The sequence below is a fragment of the Lissotriton helveticus genome, chromosome 6 (genome assembly GCF_964261635.1).
Source record: "Lissotriton helveticus chromosome 6, aLisHel1.1, whole genome shotgun sequence".
Lineage (NCBI taxonomy): Eukaryota > Metazoa > Chordata > Amphibia > Caudata > Salamandridae > Lissotriton > Lissotriton helveticus.
In genome coordinates, this window is record NC_136067.1 from 600091150 (window position 1) to 600118194 (window position 27045).

At 48.4% G+C, this 27045-nt stretch overlaps 1 protein-coding gene across 1 annotated transcript in view; it reads right to left on the bottom strand.

Annotated features, from left to right (window-relative positions):
* The window catches only part of SLC17A5 (solute carrier family 17 member 5), a 418561-nt gene that overhangs the window by 8746 nt on the left and 382770 nt on the right, over positions 1 to 27045 (bottom strand). The window contains exon 11 of the mRNA XM_078648061.1: positions 9650 to 9704. Within this exon, the coding sequence (XP_078504187.1) occupies positions 9651 to 9704 (54 nt within the window). The 3' untranslated portion in view covers position 9650. The remainder of the gene's footprint in view (positions 1 to 9649; positions 9705 to 27045) is intronic.

Consider the following 27045-nt stretch of genomic DNA (forward strand, 5'->3'; position numbering starts at 1 on the left):
GGTGGAAAACGGGAGTTATGGCCTAGCTGCACAGCGCGTTTGGACAGAATTGAAAGAAGGCCGAAAATATTCTAAGTATGAGATTTTCCATTTTTGCTTTTTGCCTGTTTGGGGGTGTTCTGCTTTTTTGCGGGTCGGTTGGCGGGTCTTGGGGCATTGCTGGGAAGGTCTAATACCGGATAAAAGTGGTTTGGAGAAAATCCATGGTGAGAAACGGGGGGATTTGGCCTAGTTAAAGAAAGCGTTTGCCACTATTCTTAACTTCGGGCTCGTTAGGGTTAGCAGTATTGTATTGCATGTGTTTGGGCGGGGGTTCTAGATTTTTACGACTGGGTGGGGTCTTGGAACACTTGTTGGAATGTCTAATTTTGATTGCAAGTGGTTTGAAGAAAATCCATGGTGAGAAAGGGGGGTTTTGGGCATACTTTCAGAGTGCGTTTTGGCACGATTTGAAATTAGGCCTCTGCGAGGTAGCAGCAGTATTCTGCACGTTTTTGGGAGGGTAATGTGGGGTGTTCTAGATTTTGGGGATTGTCATCTCTGAAAGTGACAGTATAATTTTTGCACTACACAGCGTGCCTTATATATTTTTTTCTCCGAGTTGTCTTTAACACTTACTGTTGTGTCTTTCCATCATCAATTACAGGCAGGCTTTTACCCTGTGCCATCGATGTACTACTCAGGCTTACAATTAGCGATCCGCAAATCCGCATCAGGCAGGCAGTGGACAGTCAGTGTGTCTTGTCACCAAGATTGAGCGACGGAGCATCCGATGGAATGAAGGAGTACCGCGAATAAGAGGAATGGCTGGATGCATCAACTTCACAAATTCAACGGGACAACTACAAAAAACAGTAACAGTATCCAAAATTCTCCTTATCTTTTAAATGATATTCTTGCGAACTTGAACTTACTTCTACGAGTGTGACTCTGTGCGTTTGTTTGATCTCTGCTTCAAATTCACCCCTCCAGCTATTTGATACGTCTTTGCTATGTTTAACACTAATTTAATGTTCTAAGTGTTTATTCTCTGAGGTAAGAGAGGCAAGTGAAATTGCGTAATGACTGCAGCCCTGTAATGTCAACTTGTTCCTTCGTAGTTACTAGTAAGTTGCAGTAAGTAGTAGTACTACTTTTCAGTAAGCTAACTATCCATTTAGTAAACAACTTCTGGCATGCAGTAGTGCACTTCCTTTATGTCCCTTTAAAGATTTATCAATATCTTCAAATCCAAAGATTTGTTTCTCTTCATTTGTTGTTTGACTGCCCATGCTGTGTTTTTTTTCCTCTCTACCACACTTTGCCAAAAAACCCCATTCCCATCCAATTTTCAAACCCTAACCCTCTTCCCCCGGGCTGTGTGGTATTTCATTGAGGTGTGACTGACAACAACAAAAAATTCCACACACTTGCTGGGGAGGATAAGGTTAAAGCAACCAGAAGTTCATGTGCGCCATCGTGGATTGATAAGAACATCCGCCTCCTACACGACGTGAACAATCTAATGCTTAATGCTTACCTTACATTGGCACTGCTTAGGCTACAATTTAGGGCACTGTTCGGTACCGTACTATCTATTGTACTGTTTCTAATGCTACGCTAAGGCCACTCATTGTTTAATTTCCTCTTTTTTTCATATGGTGATACTGCAAGTGTGCACCACTACTGCTACCAGCACAACAATGATATTGCATCCGTGGAGGGGCTACCCCGATTCTCAAACACGAATCACAGGTAAGATTAGCATTTTGGAGAGGTAGAATAATGGGCTAGGACTGGGAGGAGAGCAGAGATTGCCAGTACTACTAGTAAAGTACTAGTAGGGCTACTGAATTAACTAACTCGGTTACTGGCACTTTGGTACATTTCAGGACTAGATGTTCCATTCATGCTGGTAAGTTGGAAGAAACCAAACGTCCGGTAACCACTGCCCACCCCCACACAAAATAATATGAACGCGTTTACTATGTTTTGGTATGAAAAATAATTATTAAGAAATATATGGAGGTAGTCAAAAAATGAAATAAATTAACCCAACTCACACCCCTACCTAACCCCAACCAATGTCCAAAAGTCCCCTTTCCCAAACACCCAATTCCCCCCCCCCCCCCAACAGTCTTTAAAAAAGGGGCAAGGGACAGTTACTTCCTCCGGTGGCGTAGTTTGGCAAGCTGTTGCTTCATTCCCGCTGCTCTTTGCGGAGGTCCCGGAGCTGGCGCTGATGTTTTTCGGCCAACCGCTCCAGGTAGTCCACTCTTTTGCGTAGTCGGCGCACACGAACGATCCAGTATCTGGGGGGGGGGCGCTGATGTTGCTGCTGTGCCGCGGCGGCGGGAGGCTGTCGGGCCACGGCTCCGTTTGGCTGGAGGCTTCTGGCTGGTGGACCCGGGGGCAGTGGAGGAGGATGTAGATGTTGATGTCTCCTCATGCTCCCGAGCCCACAACCACCGATACTCAGCACAAATAGCCTCCAGCTTACGGGCCCTGGCCCGGACAGCCATCTCCTTACGGGTGAGCTTTTTGGGAGTAGCATCTATGAAGAAAGAAAGAAAAATACTGTAGCCAATAGTCTTAAACATAAAGTCAAAATAATTCAACGGAAGGGTGACACTCAGTAACACCAGCAAGTAGCAAACACAGTATAACATTTTGGCATGTATCTTTCCGCCGTCTTTGTAAGCCTGTGACACTGTGAGTTTCAGGAATTCCACTAGCAGCACTATAGGTGGACTCACTACTACATACATAGTCAGAGAGTACTAAAAAAAGGCCTTTTTGACTTTTTTTCTCTTGTTTTGCAAAAGAAATTACTGGTACGTGAACTTGTGGTAGCCGCCATAATGGCAGCTCACTCAGCTTTCACCCAAGAAATACAGACACAGGCCATGATGATGCAGACTCGCAATACTTTAAGCAGTACATGCAGGTGGAGATAGGAATGTCTTACTTTTCTATAGGGGTGGCACTGCCACTGGCCATACTTCATCCACTCAGCGTCTGCTCTACTACATCATACACCTCTGCTATCGACGAGGAGGATAAAGAAGATAACATCCAGGCTTCCAAAGTACGTCTATGATTCTTCTTAATGTCTCAAATGTATCAAAATTTCTTTTTGTCAACAACCAACTAACACCCTTTTCATTATATTTTGGAAACCGCCGTCTTCTTTCTTATGTTGAATTGCATTCAACAAAACCATTCTTTACAGTCATAAATAAATATTAAGACTCGCTCGTCCTTCGTTTCACCCTTCTTTAACTTTTCGTTCTTCACATCCCTAAACTACATCTGATATGACTTGGCTTCACAATAAAAGTTTGCCAGCTGAGTTGAAGTGAAATAGGGGGGACCATTGGTTACCAGAGAAGTACCGCCGCTAATGCTATTAAAAGTCAAGGTTGACTGTCTTCTCTGTGATAGCCCAAAAAGTAGTTCTAAATTAGTAAATGTTCTTGACAGTACAGTGTACTTATACTAGTTTACTGTGTACTACTGTACAGTACATCATACACTCCTTTGCGAGCCTACTCAAAAAAATTTCAATAAGTAAGGAGTATAATAACTTACCACCGTCCGCCGCCGCTGAGTCTTCCCCCCCAGCTCCTCCTGTTGGCGCTGCCGCATCCAGAGTGGACCCCTCCGCACTGCTGGCCCCGGCACTGGTGGTCATCTGTGCCGCATCAGATGTTGAGTGTGACGTCTAGGAAAAACATGTCATATTTTCAGATTCCGTACACAACCCCCCATTTTGTCTCGTAATGGAAGAAAATGTTACATAACACATTTTTTATTACTGGGATTGAAAAAAAGTAACGGTTTTGGGGAGGGTGTTAACCTTTTATATGCTTATTCCATTAAATGCTACACTTCTTCTTATGACAACTGATGAATGCTTGCTTAACGTGCACCATTTTTCTCATTACAGAAAGCAGATTCCATTGCCCTTCTGCTAGACGATTCACCAACTACTACTGAGTCATCACCAGCAGTACTTTAAGTACTTTAAAGAAGGTGGGGGCTCCCGCACAGTTATTCTAATAATTTCATGTGTCTGTTAACTATTATTAAGTTTGAGTCATACTAATTTCATTCATGGGAATGTTGTTTAAACTTTAACGTCATCTTCATCCATCAGAATACTACGCTATTAAAAATAAAGAAATAATGTTTTCATTTCTTAATTGAAAATAAAACTTTAAAACTAACAAACACTGTGTGGTTTTTGTTTACGAGTGAGTGAGCGGAAAGGTTTGAACTACTGCACTTGGCAGTCATGTTTCAGTGACTCAGATAGGCCGGCACTCGGAGGTATTCGTCTTCTGTTCTTCTGGGTCGTAAAATCATTGGTGAGACATTCTAGTCTAGATAGTCGGTCAGGGGATTGGGGGTTCAACTTTTGTTCGGACTGAGGTATGTCGAAAGTCGAACTGCACCTATCATCAACAATGTCCTATTTATCTTGTCCATACTTCTTTGTGTGCCGAATAGTCCCTGAAACACTAGCGGTACGGGATGTGCTCCTCTCAAATCAAAAAGGCAACTGCTACCTTTTACTTGGTGTAAACAATGACATTTTGTTGTTGGAAATTGTCAAAGCACTTACATTAAGAAGACTGGAATAGACAGCAAGGGCAACCCAGAGGACTGCACTCAGTGCCTAGAGCTATTGCTGTATCAGTTTTGTTTCACACCGTTTGCCGGGCAAGCTTAGCTACCTACACAGACCGACTCATAATTGTAAATAGTAGTAGCACAGAGAGTGATGGTAGAGGCAGGATAAGAATGTAGAAAGTAGTCTACATTAGAAGAAGATCAAAGACTATTTTGTAAAACATAGAATTATTAGGAACCAGTTTGTAATGAATAGGAGCTGTAAAAGTTAGGGAAGTGTAAGTATTAATATAACACTAGAACAACTTACTGGGGCCAGCAGAAGAGCCTGCAAGGGACTGAGCCTCTCCACCTTCTGCCACCGGAGTCTCTGTCGCCTCCGGCGCCTTGCCCCTGGGAGGTCCTGGTGATCATGAAATAAAGAAACACAACATGGATGATTGTTTTTGGGACATATTTGATTTCTTTGTACTCAATCTAAAATTATGTCGGGGAAACAAATTAACATCAATTACATCTGATCTGGTCAACTAGGAGGATAGTAGTACAGTATTGCAGGATTCGCAGACCGTCCAATAGGAAAGTTATGTAATTCACTAACTACATCAACAATAAAAAGGTTCTACTACGACTGCCATCACTCAGCAGCACGAGACGTCGCGTGACAGACACAGTCCGTCATCATGATTGCAGACCACTAACAAATGTCCTATAACAAGTAATAAATAATATACTCAACGTATCAATCCACCACTATCTCTTCAAAGTGGCAGCAGCAGGAGTACAAAGAAGGACTAGACTTGAGTCTACTGTCTCTAGCATTACGCAGTAACGCTCTCAAATGACTAAAAAGTTGCAAACAAGTAAGCATAGTAGCAACGCCAATAACCAGACGAGCACCTGGAATGACAGAAGCTATTTAAACATTAATTTACCTGCAATGTAATCGAATCAGCAGCATTCGTACTCTTCAGGAAAAAAAATAGATTAGCAATATAACAGAGCAGAAGGAAAAAAAGTAGTTATTAAATAGCTACTTACCAAGGCCAGGGATCTCCACACCGAGCAGGTCGAGCATGTCATGCTCCCGGTCCAAGATGTCACTCCACCGGTGCGTCACTTGCTGGTAGGTGCGCCGGACCCCAGACTCCTTATACATGCGCCGGCACACCTTCTCCCACAGCTGGCGACGCTCCCGGAGGCCGTAACCGGAAGCAATCCGCCCACCTGCTGCCACGGTCTTAGGGAGGTGGACTTGGACATAAAACATCAAGGGGGCCACCTCCACCGCAGAGAAGATCTCCCTGGCCTGGACTTCCTCCCCCCTCAAACGCCCGCAAGGAAGCCGGGTACAGGGTGCTGGGCCCTTCCCCTTGCCCTTGTCGCCTCCCTTAGCCATGGTCCTGGGCACAAGAAGAAGGAAAGAAGAATAGGTGTGAAAAAAAATGAGAGAGAGAGCGAAAGAAATAAAGTAGGTAATAAAGTAACAAAAAGTTAAAAAAAACAAAATATAGATGTAGGAAATTGAAGAGAGAGATAATAAGCAAAAAAAAAACAAAAGTTCAGAAAAACATAGGATTACAAAGATGTAGGATGGATAGAAGGTAGCATGCCCAAAACCATAGCAGTGAATGAAAAACAAGATGGCCGTACCCATAGAGGACCGCGTGGGTAAGTTCGCGCGATATTTCCCCCGCAAGCACGCAAAAACGCCCGCGAACACGTAATCGCGCGCCGCATACGACATGAGCATGCAACTAGCGCCCGGAAACGGAAACACATCACGCAAACAAGATGGCCGCACCCATACACAACCGCATGGCAACCTCTGGGTCGGTGCGCTGCAAGTTGTCCGCGAATAAGCAAAAACCGTACGAACACGCAAAAAAAAGAAATCAGCAAATTTGCATGAATTTGCGGATTGCAAGTTAGATTTCGCACGAATTCGCGCCCCGCGAATCTCACGAAATGGCAGAAAAACGAATTTTGGAAAACTGAAAGCACTTAGCAGGTGCAAAAGTTCAAGCTAATTTGTAACCATTCCCTGTAGTGCTTCCTGAGGGGCCCCTCCAGCATTCAGCTGCCTACTTGCAACTATTCTCTGACCCTGCTCTGACCCTCAAAGCAGGGTCAGAGAATAGTTCCAAGTATGGCACAATGCTCCTGTAAAAAAAAATAACAGCAACAGGAAGCACTTACAGCTAAGGAAGCAGGAGCCAGACTTGAAGCACAAATTCAGTGACACATTAACCAGCCCCACATTAATTCATCTCAGTTGAGGCTGGGCAGGTGTGCTTTCCCCCCATAATCTACAGTGGTGAACAAGAGGGTGGTAGTGGTGAACCAGAGGGTGGCACTGGTGAACCAGAGGGTGATGTGATGAACCAGAGGGTGGCAGTGATGTACCAGAGGGGGACAGTGATGAACCAGAGGGGGACAGTGATGAACCAGAGGGTGGCAGTGGTGAACCAGAGGGTGTTGTGATGAACCAGAGGGTGCTGTGATGAACCAGAGGGTGGCAGTGGTGAGTGCTGAACCAGAGGGTGGCAGGAGGGGTGAACCAGAGGGTGCTGTGATGAAGCAGACAGTGGCAGTAGTGAGTGCTGAACCGGAGGGTGGCAGGGGTGAACCAGAGGGTGGCAGGGGTGAACCAGAGGGTGGCAGTGGTGAACCAGAGGGTGGCAGTGGTGAACCACAGGGTGCTGAGATGAACCAGAGGGTGGCAGTGGTGAACCAGAGGGTGGCAGTGGTGAACCAGAGGGTGGCAGTGGTGAACTAGAGGGTGGCAGTGGTGAACTAGAGGGTGGCAGTGATGAACCAGAGGGTGGCAGTGATGAACCAGAGGATGGAAGTAGTGAGTGCTGAACCTGAGGGTGGCAGGGGTGAACCAGAGGGTGATGTGATGAACCAGAGGGTGGCAGCAGGGGTGAACCAGAGGGTGCTGTGATGAACCAGACGGTGGCAGTAGTGAGTGCTGAACCTGAGGGTGGCAGTGGTGAACCAGAGGGTGGCAGTGGTGAACTAGAGGGTGGCAGTGGTGAACTAGAGGGTGGCAGTGATGATACTGAGGGTGGCAGTAGTGAGTGCTGAACCAGAGGGTGGCAGCAGGGGTGAACCAGAGGGTGCTGTGATGAACCAGACAGTGGCAGTAGTGAGTGCTGAACCGGAGGGTGGCAAGGGTGAACCAGAGGGTGGCAGTGGTGAACCAGAGGGTGATGTGATGAACCAGAGGGTGGCAGTGATGAACCAGAGGGGGACAGTGATGATCCAGAGGGTGGCAGTGGTGAACCAGAGGGTGCTGTGATGAACCAGAGGGTGGCAGTGGTGAGTGCTGAACCAGAGGGTGGCAGCAGGGGTGAACCAGAGGGTGCTGTGATGAACCAGACGGTGGCAGCAGTGAGTGCTGAACCAGAGGGTGGCAGGGGTGAACCAGAGGGTGATGTGATGAACCAGAGGGTGGCAGTGATGAACCAGAGGGGGACAGTGATGAACCAGAGGGGGACAGTGATGAACCAGAGGGGGACAGTGATGATCCAGAGGGTGGCAGTGGTGAACCAGAGGGTGCTGTGATGAACCAGAGGGTGGCAGTGGTGAGTGCTGAACCAGAGGGTGGCAGCAGGGGTGAACCAGAGGGTGCTGTGATGAACCAGACGGTGGCAGTAGTGAGTGCTGGACCTGAGGGAGGCAGGGGTGAACCAGAGGGAGGCAGGGGTGAACCAGAGGGTGGCAGTGGTGAACCAGAGGGTGGCAGTTGTGAACCACAGGGTGCTGAGATGAACCAGAGGGTGGCAGTGGTGAACCAGAGGGTGGCAGTGGTGAACTAGAGGGTGGCAGTGATGAACCAGAGGGTGACAGTGATGATCCTGAGGGTGGCAGTGGCGTACCAGAGGGTGGCAGTAATGAACCAGAGGGTGGCAGTGATGAACCAGAGGGTGGCAGTGATGAACCAGAGGGTGGCAGTGGTGAACCAGAGGGTGGCAGTGGTGAACCAGAGGGTGGCAGTGATGAACCAGAGGGTGGCAGTGGTGAACAAGAGGGTGGCAGTGGTGAACAAGAGGGTGCTGTGATGAACCAGAGGGTGGCAGTAGTGAGTGCTGAACCTGAGGGTGGCAGGGGTGAACCAGAGGGTGGCAGGGGTGAACCAGAGGGTGATGTGATGAACCAGAGGGTGGCAGTGATGAAACAGAGGGTGGCAGTGATGAAACAGAGGGTGTCAGTGATGAAACAGAGGGTGTCAGTGGTGAACCAGAGGGTGTCAGTGGTGAACCAGAGGGTGTCAGTGGTGAACCAGAGGGTGTCAGTGGTGAACCAGAGGGTGTCAGTGGTGAACCAGAGGGTGTCAGTGGTGAACCAGAGGGTGTCAGTGGTGAACCAGAGGGTGTCAGTGGTGAACCAGAGGGTGGCAGTGATGAACCAGAGGGGGGCAGTGATGAACCAGAGGGTACTGTGCCCATACACGACCGCATGGGTAACTTCGCCATGCAAGCGGCCTGCGAACACGCAAAAAGCCCCGCGAACACGCAAAAAAACAAAAATTCGAAATTTCGCACGAATTCGTGAATTATGCGGATTGCGAATTCGCTTTCGCACGATTTCGTGGACCACGATTTTGATGATTTCGTACATACTTACTGAAAACCTCTCAAGTACTTATATCCGTTACTTTTTAACGTCGAGTAGTCGTATTGTGAGTATTTACCTTAAAGTTGTCCGTTAAAAATGTGTGAATCTCTCTGGCCTCATACAACTAGTTCATGCCATATTTGAGACATCGGTGAAATGAACTGGAACAGGAGGATATTCTTTCTTCAATGTTGGTAACCTTGCTGCTGACTTATGTAACATTGTGGTAACTGAAAAAAGAGTTAAAAATGTATATGTTGTACATATGTCCAAGCTTCATTTTAATGTTCATAAAAAAAATTGTTCTCAATAGGATTGGGGATGAAAAGTAATCATCAGAGGTTATATTTGGACAGCAAAATAGGAAATAGTATTGCATTATACAAATGTTAGGCCGAGATTGGTCACTCACGTCATTCAGAAACTCCTGGGCTTGATCTGATAGAACCTTTTTGGACTTCAATGATCTAGAAATTCAGAAATAAAATTAAAAGACAAGTTTTAAAAAAAAAATAATTAAAAACATTTTTACTTTGTATCTGAAGTACAGGCTGAAAACGTGTAACGAGCATTTAAATGAGAAATGGGTTTCAGAAAGAAACGTCTATAAGACTATCACAATGCAGATTTATATTTTATAAAAATATTTATAGAAGCAAGAAAAATTATAACTCATACATTGTTCAATTTTAAATCACATATTTGGGCAATAAAATCGGGAGGACATGCTTTTTTTAGGTTTGGTTGATTTCAGAATGCCTACGAATTCTAGTAAAACATGACAACACAGTTATCCGTCTGCAAACACATAAAATACACACATGCTTAAGTCAGAATGGTTTTCGATGTCGATATATTGAAGACAAACCTGATAACTCCATTAGGTCCATTGCAATTTTCGGCTTATAACATATGGAGAGCAGTCAGTGGATCTGGTGTGTCGAGTTGTTCACCACCACGAGGTATAGTGTATGGGCAGGACAACTTGTGGCGACCAGTTATGTTATGTTATGTTATGGGCATTTATCATGCGCACAGCTGCTCCAGCAAAGGAGCGTCCTGGCGCAGGACAAGATAGAACACAACATCGCTAAAAGCAAAGACAGAAAAAAGAAACAACTGCGGGGCGAAAATTAAAATAGGAAGGTTTTTATGGCCTTACGGAACAACAGGAGGTCCTCCAACAAACGGATCTCTACCGGAAGAGAATTCCAGATAGCCGCAGCTCTCACTTGAAAAGATCGGCCCCCAGCTCGGCAAAGCTTGAACCGGGGGACCACGGCGAGAGCCTGGCCCAAGGATCGGAGAGAGCGTGTCGGGACATACAAGGATAAAAGGTTGGTCAAGATCTGGGGGGCAGAACCTTTCAGGATTTTGAAGGCCAGACATAAGACCTTGAAATGAATTCTCATCTTCACCGGCAGCCAGTGCAAGGATCGTAGGGTGTTAGAGACGGGGCAAAACCTGGGCAAGCCAACTATCGCTCTGGCTGCAGCATTTTGGACGTGCTGCAGGCGAGTGATTTCTGCCTGGTTAGCCCCCACCAGGAGAGAGCTGGCGTAGTCGAGCCGGGACATCACCGTCGCCTGAATCACCAGCTGCCTGGTCGGGGCATCAAAGAATTTGAGGACAGGTCTTAAGCCCCGAAGAACACCAAAGCAGCAGGCCGCAGTTTTCTTTGTGTGGTCAGCAACGTTGAGGCTAGAATCCAGCCAGACTCCCAGGTTTCTTAGTTCCGGAGACGGCCCCAGTTCAGAAGGCACCCACCTGTCCCCCCAGAGCTCCGCTCTCTTACCGACAATCATGATTTCAGTCTTTTTTGCGTTAAGCTGGAGACAGTTGGCAGTCATCCAGCTGGCCACCGCCCTCAGTCCACTCTGAAACCTAGGGGCATCCCGCTCCGCATCCCCACTGATAGTAACCGCTAGCTGAGTGTCGTCAGCATATGAGACCATACTCATGCCTCACTGCTTGACGACATCAGCCAGCGGTCTCACGTATAGATTGAATAACGTGGGACTCAGCGAGGATCCCTGCGGAACCCCCATGGCCAGAGGATGGAATTTGGACTGGTGAGGTGGGATGGCCACGCAAAAAGAGCGATTGTCGAGGAAGGAGCGGAACCACTGCAGAGCAAGCCCACCAATGCCAGTCTCCTCCAGGCGGTGCAGCAGAATGCGGTGAGAGACGGTGTCAAAGGCGGCGCTAAGGTCTAATAATACAAGCGCCGCCGTCTGACCCACATCCAACACCGCACGCAAATGCTCCACCATGGCGAGAAGGGCTGTCTCCGTGCTGTGGCCAGCACGGAAGCCGTTCTGCATGGGGTCCAGGACATTGGCCCGAGTAAGATGGTCTGAGAGGGCCAGGTTAACGTGGGCCTCCGCAACTTTCGCCGGCCAAGGGAGCAATGAAATAGGGCGGTAATTCTCAGGTTTTAATGGATCCAACGAAGGCTTTTTCAGAATTGGAGAAACCACCGCCTGCTTCCATTTGGTTGGAACCAAACCCGAGGCCAGCGAGAGGTTAATCAGGGAACACACCGTAGAGCGTCCCAAAAAAGACTGGTCTCTAAAAAGGGCAGGTCTTAACGGATCCGAAGGAGAGCCGGACTTAATTTGCTGGGCCAATTTGTTAAACCCCTCAGGTAATAGCGGGGGGAAAGAGTGCAGGATGATATGGCCTTGAGTGCAATCTAAGGCTCCCGGAGATAGCCCAATACTAGGGAAGGCCTGGTAGATAACCTGGACTTTCTCCAAGAAAAAGGATGCCAGGGCCTCGCAGTGGGAGATGGTACCGGCTGCTGGGGAGGAGGTCCTTTTCGCCAAGAGGTCTTTAAGGACTTTAAAGATAGTTTTAGACGGGTTCGGACTATTGCGGAACTTCGAGGAATAGAACGCCGCGCGAGCTCTACAGATGGCTTGATGGTAGAGCTTAACGGAGGCAAGATACGCGGCTTTCTTATCGACCTCATAGGACTTCCGCCATGCTCTTTCCGCCCGTCTACAAGTAGTTAGAGCACGTAAGGCACTATCATACCAGGGACTCGACTCTCTAGAGCTCAATTTGCTCAGTGTGATGGGAATCAGAGAGTCAAGCGCCCTGGAGATCCACCGGCAGAAATGATCATAGCCCATTTCCACGTTACCTAGAGGGCCTAACGGCTCTTCCACCAGGATACGGTGCAAGTCATCCAACCTGAGTTTATTCCAGTGCCGCCTAGGAACCAGTCTAGCAGGTGGAATAGAAGGGGTTTCAGGCAAAGGGTACCGGATGGACACAAGGAAATGATCCGTCCACCCTAATGGGGAGATGGCCAGAACGTTAGCTTCAGCTAAATTTGTAAAAAAAGGGTCCAAAATGTGACCCCCTGAATGGGTCGGCTGGGATACTTTTTGGAATAGCTGAAGGGCCTCTAGATCAGCTAAGAGGCTGCTAACCGCCGGGATGTTCTGGTTGTCAAAGTGAAGATTCAAATCTCCCAGGATGGAAAAATTGGCACAGCCCATAGCGAACGCACTGACGGCGTCTGGGAAGGCTTCTCTAAACGCTACATCGCTACCTGGAGGTCGGTAGACAACCATCCCAGAAAGCGAAAACTGGGGGCTGATTAAGATCTTAAAAGAAGCACTTTCGCAGCCAGCAATGTTAAGACCATTCCAATTACAGGTGAAACTGGACCTGACTATGAGGGCAATGCCACCACCTCTAGTAGGCCGGTTCAAAGTGTAGATGGAATACTCAGGGGGACAGGCCAAGTTGATAATGGCCACATCAGCCTCCTGAAGCCAAGTTTCCGTGATGGCAAATATATCGGGGGACTCGTCCTTGATGAGGTCATAAATGGCCTGATGGTGTTTCACCAAGGACCTGGCATTCAGATTCAACACCCGAAGCGTACGCACGGAGCAATTGCTCCGAGGGGCAGATGTAGTATCCCTCTGGCGAATAGGCACAGGGGAATCAAGCATCCATCTCTTGCAGGCACAATGGTAAGGGCCGCATAGAGGGTGGATTGGTGCCAGATCACACCTCGGGACGGTCTGCCCAATGAACCAGAGGGTCTCTCTAGAATAGGTGAGCATCACTATACCAGATAGGGAGCTTACCAAAGAAAAGCCCGCTGCGCCCCGCGCTTCCTTAGCGCGGACGGGCGCAGACGGGCAGGACTCAGGCACGACTCCGGCAACGCGACGGCGCCCTTACTGCGCGGGGGGAGCGACTTTAAGTAGGCGTCCCGCGATGCTGCCAGAGCGCTACAACGCTCAAAATGGCGCTCGCCGATGGTCCGTGTCCTGACTCAAGATGGCGCCCACAGAACACCAGCCCCGGGAACCGGATCCACCCAAGTGGCGGTGGGTTAACAAAATTATGTGCAGTGAGGGGGCTCCCAGTTAAAAACAGGGTAAAGGCACAACAGAAAAAATAACACAAATGGCAAACGAGGGAGTTTTAAAATGAAGCGCGAGCACAGCAGCAATTAACGCAGCCGCGTAGATACCTTGTCCAGGCTGCCTCGAGACCAGGGACTGCCTTAAGTAGGCGTCCCGCGATGCTGCCAGAGCGCTACAACGCTCAAAATGGCGCTCGCCGATGGTCCGTGTCCTGACTCAAGATGGCGCCCACAGAACACCAGCCCCGGGAACCGGATCCACCCAAGTGGCGGTGGGTTAACAAAATTATGTGCAGTGAGGGGGCTCCCAGTTAAAAACAGGGTAAAGGCACAAAGGCACAACAGAAAAAATAACACAAATGGCAAACCAGGGAGTTTTAAAATGAAGCGCGAGCGCAGCAGCAATTAACGCAGCCGCGTAGATACCTTGTCCAGGCTGCCTCGAGACCAGGGACCGCCTTAAGTAGGCGTCCCGCGATGCTGCCAGAGCGCTACAACGCTCAAAATGGCGCTCGCCGATGGTCCGTGTCCTGACTCAAGATGGCGCCCACAGAACACCAGCCCCGGGAACCGGATCCACCCAAGTGGCGGTGGGTTAACAAAATTATGTGCAGTGAGGGGGCTCCCAGTTAAAAACAGGGTAAAGGCACAACAGAAAAAATAACACAAATGGCAAACGAGGGAGTTTTAAAATGAAGCGCGAGCACAGCAGCAATTAACGCAGCCGCGTAGATACCTTGTCCAGGCTGCCTCGAGACCAGGGACTGCCTTAAGTAGGCGTCCCGCGATGCTGCCAGAGCGCTACAACGCTCAAAATGGCGCTCGCCGATGGTCCGTGTCCTGACTCAAGATGGCGCCCACAGAACACCAGCCCCGGGAACCGGATCCACCCAAGTGGCGGTGGGTTAACAAAATTATGTGCAGTGAGGGGGCTCCCAGTTAAAAACAGGGTAAAGGCACAAAGGCACAACAGAAAAAATAACACAAATGGCAAACGAGGGAGTTTTAAAATGAAGCGCGAGCGCAGCAGCAATTAACGCAGCCGCGTAGATACCTTGTCCAGGCTGCCTCGAGACCAGGGACCGCCTTAAGTAGGCGTCCCGCGATGCTGCCAGAGCGCTACAACGCTCAAAATGGCGCTCGCCGATGGTCCGTGTCCTGACTCAAGATGGCGCCCACAGAACACCAGCCCCGGGAACCGGATCCACCCAAGTGGCGGTGGGTTAACAAAATTATGTGCAGTGAGGGGGCTCCCAGTTAAAAACAGGGTAAAGGCACAACAGAAAAAATAACACAAATGGCAAACGAGGGAGTTTTAAAATGAAGCGCGAGTGCAGCAGCAATTAACGCAGCCGCGTAGATACCTTGTCCAGGCTGCCTCGAGACCAGGGACCGCCTTAAGTAGGCGTCCCGCGATGCTGCCAGAGCGCTACAACGCTCAAAATGGCGCTCGCCGATGGTCCGTGTCCTGACTCAAGATGGCGCCCACAGAACACCAGCCCCGGGAACCGGATCCACCCAAGTGGCGGTGGGTTAACAAAATTATGTGCAGTGAGGGGGCTCCCAGTTAAAAACAGGGTAAAGGCACAACAGAAAAAATAACACAAATGGCAAACGAGGGAGTTTTAAAATGAAGCGCGAGTGCAGCAGCAATTAACGCAGCCGCGTAGATACCTTGCCCAGGTACGTCTCATGGTTGAGATATCTATATAATGAGATAGGACAGGGGGCAAATGAAGTCTAAGGTTATTAAAAAAAACATGGAGAGCGTGCTAAAATACAACATTGACCAATTACATGTCCAGGGCATGGGGAGGAAGCAGCACGCGACGCACTACTTTAAAAATTATATGCAGCAGGATTAAGTGATTTGTCCAGAAACATCGCCTACCAAGGCAAATATTTAAGTTATAAGAGCTGGAAACCGTGCTAAAATACACTTTTGCCGAAAACATTACTTTTGCAATGCATGGGGCACGAGACGCACTACTTGCACGAGAAAAATGACATCGCATTAACTTGAACAGCACGTGACACACTGCTGCGGGAGCGGCCATGTGGTGCTTGGTAAATTAACAAAAGCAGCAGGATTAAGTGATTTGCACAGAACAAAGGATAGCAAATCAAGTTTAACGTTATTAAAAAATATGGAGATCGTGCTAAAATACAACTTTGACCAATCGATTACATGTGCAGTGTATGGGGAGGAAGCAACACATTGGCCCACTACTTAAATAATGGAAAGCTGGAATGGAAAGAAAGTATGGATTGGTGTATGTTCCGTGAAAAAACTGTCTACCTGGCTAGGGGTCGCCCTCAAAAATGGAACAGTGTTTGGGGGCCCTGGAACTAATATAGAGGGGATATTTGTACATCGCCTGCTATTGTTGAACCTGATGCTCCTCTTTCCCCATGATCTTGGTCCGTGAATCTATATGTCATTTGTACCATACGCTCCCCCCCCATCGCTAATATTTTTGCACTATATGTATTGCATTGGTAAACGACCCTCTTCTATCATATGCACAGCTGTATTTTGTTGATGCCTTGCTTTAATAAAAAGAAATATAAAAAAAAAAAAAAATGAAAAGCGGCAGAATTAAGTGATTAGCCCAGAAACATAGCCTACTAAGGCAAAATATACGAGGGATAAGAGCTGGAAATCGAGCTAAAATACACTATTGCCGAAAACATTACTTTTTTATACATGGGGCACGTGACGCACTATTTACACGAGAAAAACTACATCGCATTCACTTGAACAGCACGTAGCACAGTGCTGTACGAGCGGCCACGTGGTGCTTGGCAAATAAAACAAACGCACCAGGATTAAGTGATTTGCCCAGAAACAAAAGTTACGAAGTCAACTTTAACGATATAAAAAAGCAGGAAAGCGTGCTTAAAAGTAACATTGTCAAATCTAACATAAATTTGCATTTACGCGGTATTTAAAGATTGTTCAGATTAATGGATTTAATTACTGTTTAAACAAGTGCTCACCTCGAAGAAGTAGATACCAACACACTCAATGGCTGTGACTGTGGAATAGGAAAAGTTCAAGAAGGTTGGCAGCTTATAAATGCTTTGCAGAAGGATGATTGGTTGAGCATGATGTCACTGGGTGTGAGAGCTGTGAATTGGCTATCAAGTGGTTGTCAACATTCGAAACTAGAAACTGTTGGCAACCATTTTATGTGTCAGTACAAGGGAGGTTGAAGAAGCGTGTGAAATGTGTGTTTAAAACGTGAAAAGGGGAAGGGTAGACACACCCTGATCCTCTAGGTCTCCTCAGGGGGTCCCACAAGGTCTCCCAGGGCCCCTTTTTTTTCTTTGGGAAAAATCACGGGGTGCGCGTATGATCCGCGCATTCTAACAATATTTAAAAAAAAAGAAAAAGACGTGGGCTTCTGCACGTCTTTGGTAATTTGCATTCTTTCAACTGTTTAGAGGAGATGCAGCAGTGCTGGATCCAGTATCCACCACTGAGTAAGAAAAGGTAACGATAACACTATTTACCTGCTAAGTGAATTTCCTCCCATAGGATAACAGTGATGAACTTTTTAAGAAAGTTAAAGAAAATGATTAAAATAATAATCTCAGATAATCTCTTGTCTTAATATTTATATTAAATATATACAAATACGTTTTTCAACATTGAAAAAATCGCGGAAGTCGCGTACACACCGCGTCCGATATGTATATGAGGTCACACGCTACCGCGCGTCCATCACGCCGCGTTATACGTACATCTCGCGTATGCGCAAGGCGTCGTGCACAAGTCGCATAGCAAACGCGTGGGAAAAGTTGTACCTGTCGCACACCCTTCGTGGATCCTAGACAGCGACCCTAAAATGGCAGACACATTTCGCGCAGTAAATGAGCAGGGTGTTCATAGGGTGCGCAACTGCAAAAAAAAAAAAAATAATAATAATAATAATAATAATAAAAATAATTTAAGTATATGAACAATATAAAATAATGAAAACAAAATATTTGTATAAAAAAAAAAGTATAATTTTTTTTTTTTTAAATTAAATTCTTTTTATTAATTCCCACAAATAAGGAAACAAAAACACAAACATAAAAATACACTGGGTGGCATCCAAACATACAATAAATGTTATCACATCCTCCAAGTTATGAAATACAATGCAAATAATACCAAACGGGTTCAGGGATCCGACACAACATGATCTTCCGGTATAGCGGGGGGGAACACAAATATCTCCTCTGTACACATCCAGGCCCCCCAAATGTCCCCCCACTTCCTGGGCCTACCCCTGGCCACGTACGCAGATCGCTCTCTAAACATGCACCAGTCCAGGTCCTCCATCCATTTCCCAATATGTGCGGGCTGCTTAGCCCCCCATAGTTGAGCGATATTGCGCTTGGCAATAGCACATGCAAGCGTGACCCATACCCTTCGTGAGACGTAAGATCCGTTGGTTCCCAGACATTCAAGAGACAACGACGTGCTTCCAACTCAAGGACCACTCCCCACACCTCGCGTATCTTATCATGAACTGTGGTCCAATACCCCCGGATGACAGTACCATAATATATGCATAAACGTTCCAGTCTCACCACATTCCCTTCTACACTCACCACTAGCAGCCAAACCCATTTGCACCAAACGCGGGCCGGTAACATAGCAACGATGGAGGACCTTCAATTGCACCAATCGGAGTCGCATTTGGATAGTGATTACCCGTGGGGAGGTTATCGCCTCCCTCCAGTCTTCATCGTCTAGGAGCAGCCGGTCCGCGGTCCATTGTTCCCTAAGAGCCACGAGTGGATCATCTGTGTGATTAATTAGCTTTTTATAGATCAAGGAGATCGTTTTCGTCGGAAGATGACCGTCCAACACCCGATCCTCCAGTGGGGAAGCCTCCGTGGGCGTAACTCCCCGGGGAATACTCGCCAGCAGCGCTTTCTAATCTGTATGTAACGAAACCGCTCACTCTCCTGCAAGTGATGCCGTACCTGAAGAGCCTCAAATGTAAGGATCCCGTCCTTGCCCCACATATCTCCCACCTGGGAAATCCCAATGAGGTCCTACTTGTCAAAACCTTTAGTCTTCCATAAACTACCCAGGCTTTCAGCATTCCACAGTGGCGTGGCCAAAGTTATTTTCCCATCCCATTTAAGGGAACAATTAGCCTCATGCCACACCTGAACATCTACCGCCACAGGCCCAACCAAAGGAAAGCGCCCCCGTCTGGTGTACAGTGCCCTAGAGTACTCTCCACCGGGTAACTGGCCGCGATCCATAGCATATCCGGGGTCAAGCGGCGATCTATAAATAGCGTGATTAATAGCCGCCAGCTGAGACGCCCAATAATACTTCTGGATATTCGGTAGGCCAATCCCCCCGTCGTACGACGGCAGTGTTAGTTTAGAAAACGCAATCCGCGGCCTACCATCCAAAAGGAGCTGCCTCTGAAGAGGCTCAACCTCCTTAAAGTAAGACGGGGGAACCGGGTCCATGGAGTTTTGGAGTGCGTACAAGAAACGGAGAAGAGCCATCATTTTAAACAGGACGGCGCGTCCCAGCAGGGAGAGCGGCAGCAACTTCCACCGCACCACGTCCCTCCGGAATCTAGCCAGCGGTGGCAACAAGTTATTGTTATACCTACTCTGGGGATCTAAAGACACAAAAATGCCAAGATACCTAAACCCCTCCGACTCCAATCGGACCGGACAGCCCGCGGGGACATCGAGGGGATCACCACTTAAAACAAAGAGAACAGACTTCGCCCAGTTAATGGCGAAACCAGAATATCTTCCAAACACCACCAGGACGTCCAGAAACACAATCAGAGAAGTCCGGGGGGTGGACAAGTATAATAAAATGTCATCCGCATAAAGGGATATCTTATCCTCCCACTCGGACGGCCACCTAATTCCCTTATTCGATCTGTCCCAGCGGACCCACGCCGCAAGCGGCTCAAGCGCCAAGGCAAATAACAACGGGGAGAGAGGACATCCCTGTCTGGTGCCCCTCCCCAAGGCAAAGTCAGCAGATCTATGATTATTTACTACAACCCTAGCCAGAGTATCGGAATATAAAAGGCGGACCCAGGAAACAAACTCCGGACCAACGCCCAACTTGTTCAAGACAGGAAAGAGATAAGGCCACTCGACTCTATCAAAAGCCATGGTGGCATCTAGGGACAACCGAAACGTAGGCTCGTGTATTTTCGATGCGCCATCCAGGACCCCGTGCAACCTGCGCAAGTTAAGGGCAGTATTGCGGCGGGGCATAAAGCCGGACTGGTCCAGATGGATCAGTGTCGTAATGACCTTGACCAGTCGAGTCGCGAGCAATTTTGCTAAAACCTTCGGTTCGGCATTCAGAAGGGAGATCGGCCGGTATGAGGAACATTCCGTCTTCGGTTAGCCCTCCTTGTGCAGGACTACAATATTTGCGATACACTGATCGTACGGAAGCCGGCCCCTCTCCCTGCTCTCGCTAAACATATCCCTAACGAAGGGAGCCAATTTGTTTGCATTCACTTTATAGAGCTCTATGGGAAGCCTATTAGAGCCAGAGGCCTTTCCAGAGTGAAACCCTCTAATGGCCTGCGCCACTTCGTCATTCATGAATGGAGAGTCTAGGTAGTCCCTGTCCGCATCGGAGAGGGTGGGCATTGGAATGTCACGAATCATCTCTGCATTCTCGGACTCAGTGTACCTGCTTTCGGCCGCATACACCGCCGTGTAGTAGCCAGTGAATTCGTCCGCAATCTGCTGCGGATCCGTTATTTTATCCGAGCCGACGGTCTGCAGCTCTGGTACCAACCGCGACGCCCATTCCCCTCTCTCCAGCCATGCTATTAACTCCCCAGCCTTATCACCATGTTCGTACACCCTGCTCTGGGTATCCGCCAGCTGCGTCTTTGCCCTATCCCGAGCCAAGCTCCTATACTCATCTCTGAGGAGGCGGAGGCGGTGCAATCCCACCGGGGTGGCGTCAAGTGACACCTCCCGTTCTAACGCCAGCAAGTCTGCTTCCACCCGGTCAACCTCGGCACGGCCCTCCCTCTTCTTCCCCAAAATGAGCGACAGCAATTCCCCTCTAATAACAGTTTTGTAAGCTTCCCACAGGGAACACTTTGAGTCCACCGTACCCACATTTTCTTGAAAATAACTGTCGGCTACACGCACAATCTCCTTTTTTAGCAGCGGGATCCCGTAACCTCCAAGCGCTGATGGGGGCAACCCTAGCCACGTCGCACACCCGCCAAGGTCCAAACCAATCCAGACCGGCAAGTGATCCGAGACCCCCCTAGCCAAGTGCCGCACTTCCCAGATCCAAACTGCCTGCACCGCCGGCACCAATACATAATCTATCCTTGAGAGGGAATTGTGTGCCGCCGAAGCGTGTGCATATTTGAGTTCACTGGGGTTTTTAAGCCTCCACTCATCAATCATCTCCACGAAATCAGACACCCATCTCTGGGACGGAAACAAAGCCCGAGCCGAGTGTCTATCAGTCTCACCGTCTCACCATTCATAACGAATAGTTTCTTACCTGTCGGTGTAGTTTTGCAGCTTGAAGATCTTTCTGGATTCACTATGCTGTGCATATTCCGCAATCTGGTGGTTGGTTCCGGAATCGTAGTCTTTTTTCTCTTTTTTTTTTGTCGTAGCCAAGGTGGGCGTCGACGTCCCACCATTTGGTGTACCTTCGGTGACGTCGGCGTGCTTCCGGCTGAAGCTACCACCCTTGGGCGCCATCTTCGGATTCTTTTTTCTGTCTCTTTTCCTTTTTGTCTTTGTAGTGAATCCATGGCTATGTTTGTTAATCGTTTTTTCAATGTTAGTCTTTCCATGTATCTTGTAATCGTTCCAACTTGCTTTATTTTCCATGTGTTTCCACCCTCTTTTCCAGCCTCATCTTTCTGGCGGAGGCGGGTGGGTTCGCTAGTGAATCCAGAAAGATCTTCAAGCTGCAAAACTACACCGACAGGTAAGAAACTATTCGTTTTGCAGCGTGAATCTTTCTGGATTCACTATGCTGTGCATAGATTTTGTAGCGGTTTTCGTTACTTTTGTGGCGGTTGGGTGGAAGATGAGCGTTGGTTGTTGAAAATATGTTGAAGCACTTTTTGCCCTACTTGTGCTTCCTTGTTCATCTGTACATCCACGCAATAGTGCTTAGTGAAAGTGTGCACTGAAGCCCATGTTGCCGCCAGGCATATGTCCTGAATTGGTGTGTTGGCCAGAAAGGCAATTGTTGCTCCTTTCTTCCTGATGGAGTGGGCCTGTGCCCCTCCTGTTAGCTCCTGGCCAGCTTGTTTGTGGCAGAATTGAATTGTCTGTGCGATCCATCGAGCTATGGTGTTTTTAGTTACTGGTTTGCCCATGTAACTGTTTGCGAAGGACACGAAGAACTGTTTTGTCTTCCTGTGCTCCTTCGTTCTTTCAATGTAGTGCATCACAGCCCTTCTTGCGTCTAGGGTGTGGAGCGACCTCTCAGCGCTTGTGGTGGGGTTTTGGAAGAAGCTAGGGATCTGAATACTCTGATTCATGTGGAACCTTGACACCACCTTTGGCATGAAGTGAGGGTCAGTTTTCATCACGACCCTGTCACTGTGTATCTGGATGTAGGGTTCCTGCAGTGTGAGTGCCTGCAGCTCGCTCACCCTTCGTAGCGAGGTGATTGCCACCAGAAAGGCCGTCATCATTGTCAACATTTGCAGTGATGCTTTATGGATGGGTTCGAAAGGTGCTTTCATGAGCTCCGTCAGTACCACATTTAAGTTCCAGGCCGGTGGCGGCATTCTTTTTGGCAGTGCTATTCTTTTAGCTCCTTCCAGGAATCTTTTTACGACTTGGGATGTGAAGAAGCTTCTCCCTGTTTCTCCTCTTGTGTATGCCACAATCGCTGCCAGGTGCACCCTCAGCAAGGATGAGCTTAGCTTAGCCTTAATTAGGTGCGTAAGGTACCTTAGCACCGTGGATTCCTTGGTCAGTTTCCTTTGGAGCTGTTTCTTGCAACACCATTGAGTGAATCTTTTCCATTTCTCCCCATAGCACTTGCGTGTGCTGGGCCTTCTTGCCTCTCGCAGCACCCGCAAGGTGCTCTCTGGTAGTTTTAGGTGTGCGAATTCTACGTCCTCGGGAGCCAGGCTGAGAGGTTGAGGCTCTCTGGCTCTGGGTGTAGAATTTCTCTGTTTTCCATGGAGAGTAGGTCTCTTCTTTTTGAGAACTTGTGGGGGGGGGGGGCCCTGCGCCATCTCCATTATCTGAGAGAACCAGGTCTGTTTGGCCCATTGTGGTGCCACCAGGATGAGCGTCATGTTGCTCTTCATGCATTTGTTGAGAATCCTGGGGATCAGTGGTATCGGGGGAAAAGCGTAGGCAAATGTTTTTGACCAGCTTATCCATAGGGCATTCCCCTGGGACAGTGCCTCTGGTTGCCTGGATGCAAAGTATTGGCATTTTGCATTCTGGTGTGTTGCAAATAGGTCTATTGTTGGGGTGCCCCATTTCCTGAATAGACTCTCTGTTTCCTGACTGTTGAGTTCCCACTCGTGGGACGCTGAAGTCTGCCTGCTGAGCCAATCCGCTTCTACATTGTCCTTCCCTGGCAGGTGTATGGCTAGCAAGTCTATTTTTAGTGGTATAGCCCATTTCCATATCTCCTGTGCCAAGCTTGACAGAGGGAACGATTGAGTTCCCCCCTGTTTGTTTATGTAAAACATTGTTGTGGTGTTGTCTGTTTGTATTAGCACCTTCTGGTTGTACAGGTGCTTCTGAAAGGCCTTGAGGGCTAGCAACACAGTTTTCAGTTCCAGGTAGTTGATGTGCCTGACTGCGTCTGTAGGGCTCCACAGACCCCTCACTCTGAGCCTGTTCATGTGTGCGCCCCACCCCTTCTGGGATGCGTCTGTGGCGATGGTCACTGTTGGGTCCGGTGGTGTTAGAGGTTTCCCTTCTGTTATTTTCTCCTTGGTCCACCACCTTATCTCTTCCTGCACCCTGTGCGTTACAACCACTAGATCCTCCCAACTTCCTGTAGCCTGTGACCATTGTTGTTGCAGCCACTCTTGGAGTGGTCTCATTTGTAGGCGTACATTGGGGACCAGGTGTATACATGATGCCATCATCCCCAAGATCTTGCTCACAGTCCTCACTTCTGGTAGTGACGTTTCTCCCTCAACAGACTGAGCGTTCTCTTCTCGCTCGGTAAGACTCTGCATTGGACGGTGTCGATCTGGGCTCCCAGGAAGATCTTCACTTGCTCTGGTTCCATCGAGCATTTTCCCCAGTGTATGGCGAACCCCAGGTTTGCTAGCGTTCTTGTCACCTGTTCTGCATGCTCTTTGCATGTCCTGTAACAGCTTGCCTTTACCAGCCAGTCGTCGAGGTAGGGGTACACGTGTATCCCCTTTCTTCTTAGGTGTGCAGCCACTGCCGCGAGGCATTTGGTGAACACCCTTGGTGCAGACTTTAGGCCGAAATCCAGGGCCGTGAACTGGTAGTGATCCTCGTTTACTGTGAACCTTAGCATGTGCTTGTGCTGCCTGTTCATGGGGATGTGCAGGTACGCATCTTTGAGGTCTATGGGAGACAAGAAGTCTCTGGCTTTTATCTGTGGGATGACCTCTTGTAGGGACGTCATTTTGAATTTTTGAGTTTTGACGTATTTGTTCAGGAACCGTAGGTCCAGGATGGGTCTTAGACTTTCGTCCACTTTTGGCACTAGGAAGTAGTTTGAGTACACTCCCTTGTTCCGTTCTTTGAAAGGCACTCGTTCGATGGCCGCTTTGAGGAGCAGTTCTTGGGCTTCCTCTTGCAGTAGTTGCAGCTCTCTTCCCGAGTGCTGTCTTTTCTTTGGTTTTCTGTTTGGTGGCCTCCTTTCCAACTCTATGCAGTATCCGAACTGCATAATATTGAGTATCCACTTGTCTGTTATTTTTCTCCACTCCTGGAGAAAAAATCTTAATCTTCCTCCTACCGGCGTTACATGTTCCTTTGTGTCTTGTCCGTGTAGCCCTCTCCTCTTTGTTTTTCCGTGTTCCTCCCCCGGAGGGTTTGGGTGGAGGAGCATCTTCTCTTGTCTGAAGTCACTAAGAGGGGGGTTGCTCACTGCCTCTCCTTCTCTGGCCCCGTCCATTTCCTCTTGACCGAAAGGACTGGCCCCTGCTTTGGTAGTTCCAGCTTTGCCTCTGCTGGCTCTGGTGGCCTTGGTGGTCACTCTGTTGACCCTGGTGGAAACTCTGGTGAGAATCTCCTCGCTGATTTCCACCTCTGCCGTTCGGCCTCCGTGTAGGAGTGCCCCTTCTCATTCCTCTGAACTGCAGGGCCCCCATGGAGCTTGCCGTCTCGTTGTCCTTCTTCAGTTGGGTGAGCTTGTCATCAACTGGGGCTCCGAACAGTGTTTCACCGTTGAAGGGTGTGTTCAGGATGTTATTCTGAACCTCAGCCTTGAATCCTGAGATCCTGAGCCAGGCTTGCCTTCTTTCTGTGATGCCTATAGCCATCAGTCTGCTGGATGTTTCTGGCAGAAAACCCACTAGGCACCAGGGATTATTTTTTGTCAAAGTTCAGGGATGGGGCTGCCCGGAATGGGTATGCCAATGCCCACAGCCCTACAGAAGAAATGCCACAGTCCTGCCCCACCCAGGAAACAGATGGGGGACAGAAAGCCCACTAGGCACCAGGATTATTTTTTTTAATACGTAGGGGGGTGAGGGCTGCGCAGAATGGGCATGCCATTGCCCCACCCCAAAAATAATTGCCTCAGCTTTTCTGTCCCCCGCAGGAGGCATATGGGGCAAAAGCCCCTAATCTGCCCCCCCCTGCACTAAGCCCACTAGGTACCAGGGATTACTTTGTTTCAAAGTTCAGGGGTGGGGGCTGCCCAGAATGGGCATGCCAATACCTCTACCCCCCAAAAAGAATTGCCACAGCCTTTATGCCCCACCAGGAGGCAGATGGGGGCAATAGCTTCTGATCTCCCTCCCCGGGAGAAGAGAGACCTCTAGGCGCCAGGGAGTAAAATGGCTTTTTTATTCGTAGGGGCAGATGCTGCCCAGAATGGGCATGCCAATGCCCCCACCCCTTAAAAAAAAAGCCACAGTCTTTCTGCCCCCCCTTGGGGGCATATCAGGGCAATAGCCCCCGATCTGCCCCCCCAGGGCGGCAGAAACCCATTAGGCACTGACATTTTTTTTGCAATGTGCCTAGCTGTGGATTTTGGGCCCTAGCGCAGCCGGCACCCAGGGATACCTAGCAAACCTGTACATTTTTAAAAACTAGACACCAAGGGGAATCAAGGATGGGGTGACTTGTGTGCCTCTCACCAGGTTCTGCTACCCTGAATCCCTTGCAAACCTCAAACCACACAAGTCACCCCCTCCTGGATTCCTCGGGGTGTCTAGTTTAAAAAAAAAAAAGGTTTTCCCTAGGTACAGACAGAGCTAGGGTTCAAAATCCACAGCAAGGTACTTTGAAAAAAAAAGAGTCAGTTTTCACTGTAAAAATGTAGTGTGTCCACGTTGCGTTTTGGCCTGTTGCCTGTCGCGGGCACTAGGCCTACTCACACAAGTGAGGTACCATTTTTATTGGAAGACTTTGGGGAATGCAGAGTGGGTGGAATTTTGTGGATACACACACGTCCCAGAACTTTCCATCACAGAAATGTGAGGAAAATAAGTTTTACAAAGTCTGAGGTTTGCAAGAGATTTTGGGTAACAGAACCTGGAGAGAGCCACGCAAGTAACCCCCGCCTGGATTCCCCTGGGTGTCTAGTTTTCAAAAATGTATAGGTTTGCTAGGTATCCCTAGGTGCCGGCAGGGCTAGGGTTCAAAATCCACAGCTGGGCACTTTGTTCTGTTTTCACTGCAAAAATGTGGTGTGTCCATGTTGCGTTTTGGGCCGTTTCCTGACCCAGGCACGAGACCTACCCACACAAGAGAGGTGCCATTTTTATCGGGAGACTTAGGGGAACAGAGAATTGTAGAGCAGCTGCTATTACCTATTGACTTTCTATGCATTTCTGCCTTCCAAATGGGAAACATCCTTAACAACGAAGTATGAATAACGAATAACCTGAACCACGAATCCCAAACAACGACCAAACACTTTACCAAGAGTTCATTATCAACGAGCTTCATTAACAACGAATTCCTTTACAACGACTTACATCACTCATCTCCGTCCCCCCAACTGAACAAGACACAAGACGCATGCTTTTACAAGGTGATTGAGGGTAGATCAGGGGTGTGGGGGGTTTCCCCCCACAAATACGCATGCTAGGAAAACGTTTAAATGGGTAGATGGGGTGTGGGGGGGGTCTCCCCCCACGAATACAATTACAAAAATATATATATTTAGAAATATAACGTGATTAAATCCGTAATAGTTAAGTTTCAATTATACAGCTAAGGTTGTTGAAGAAATT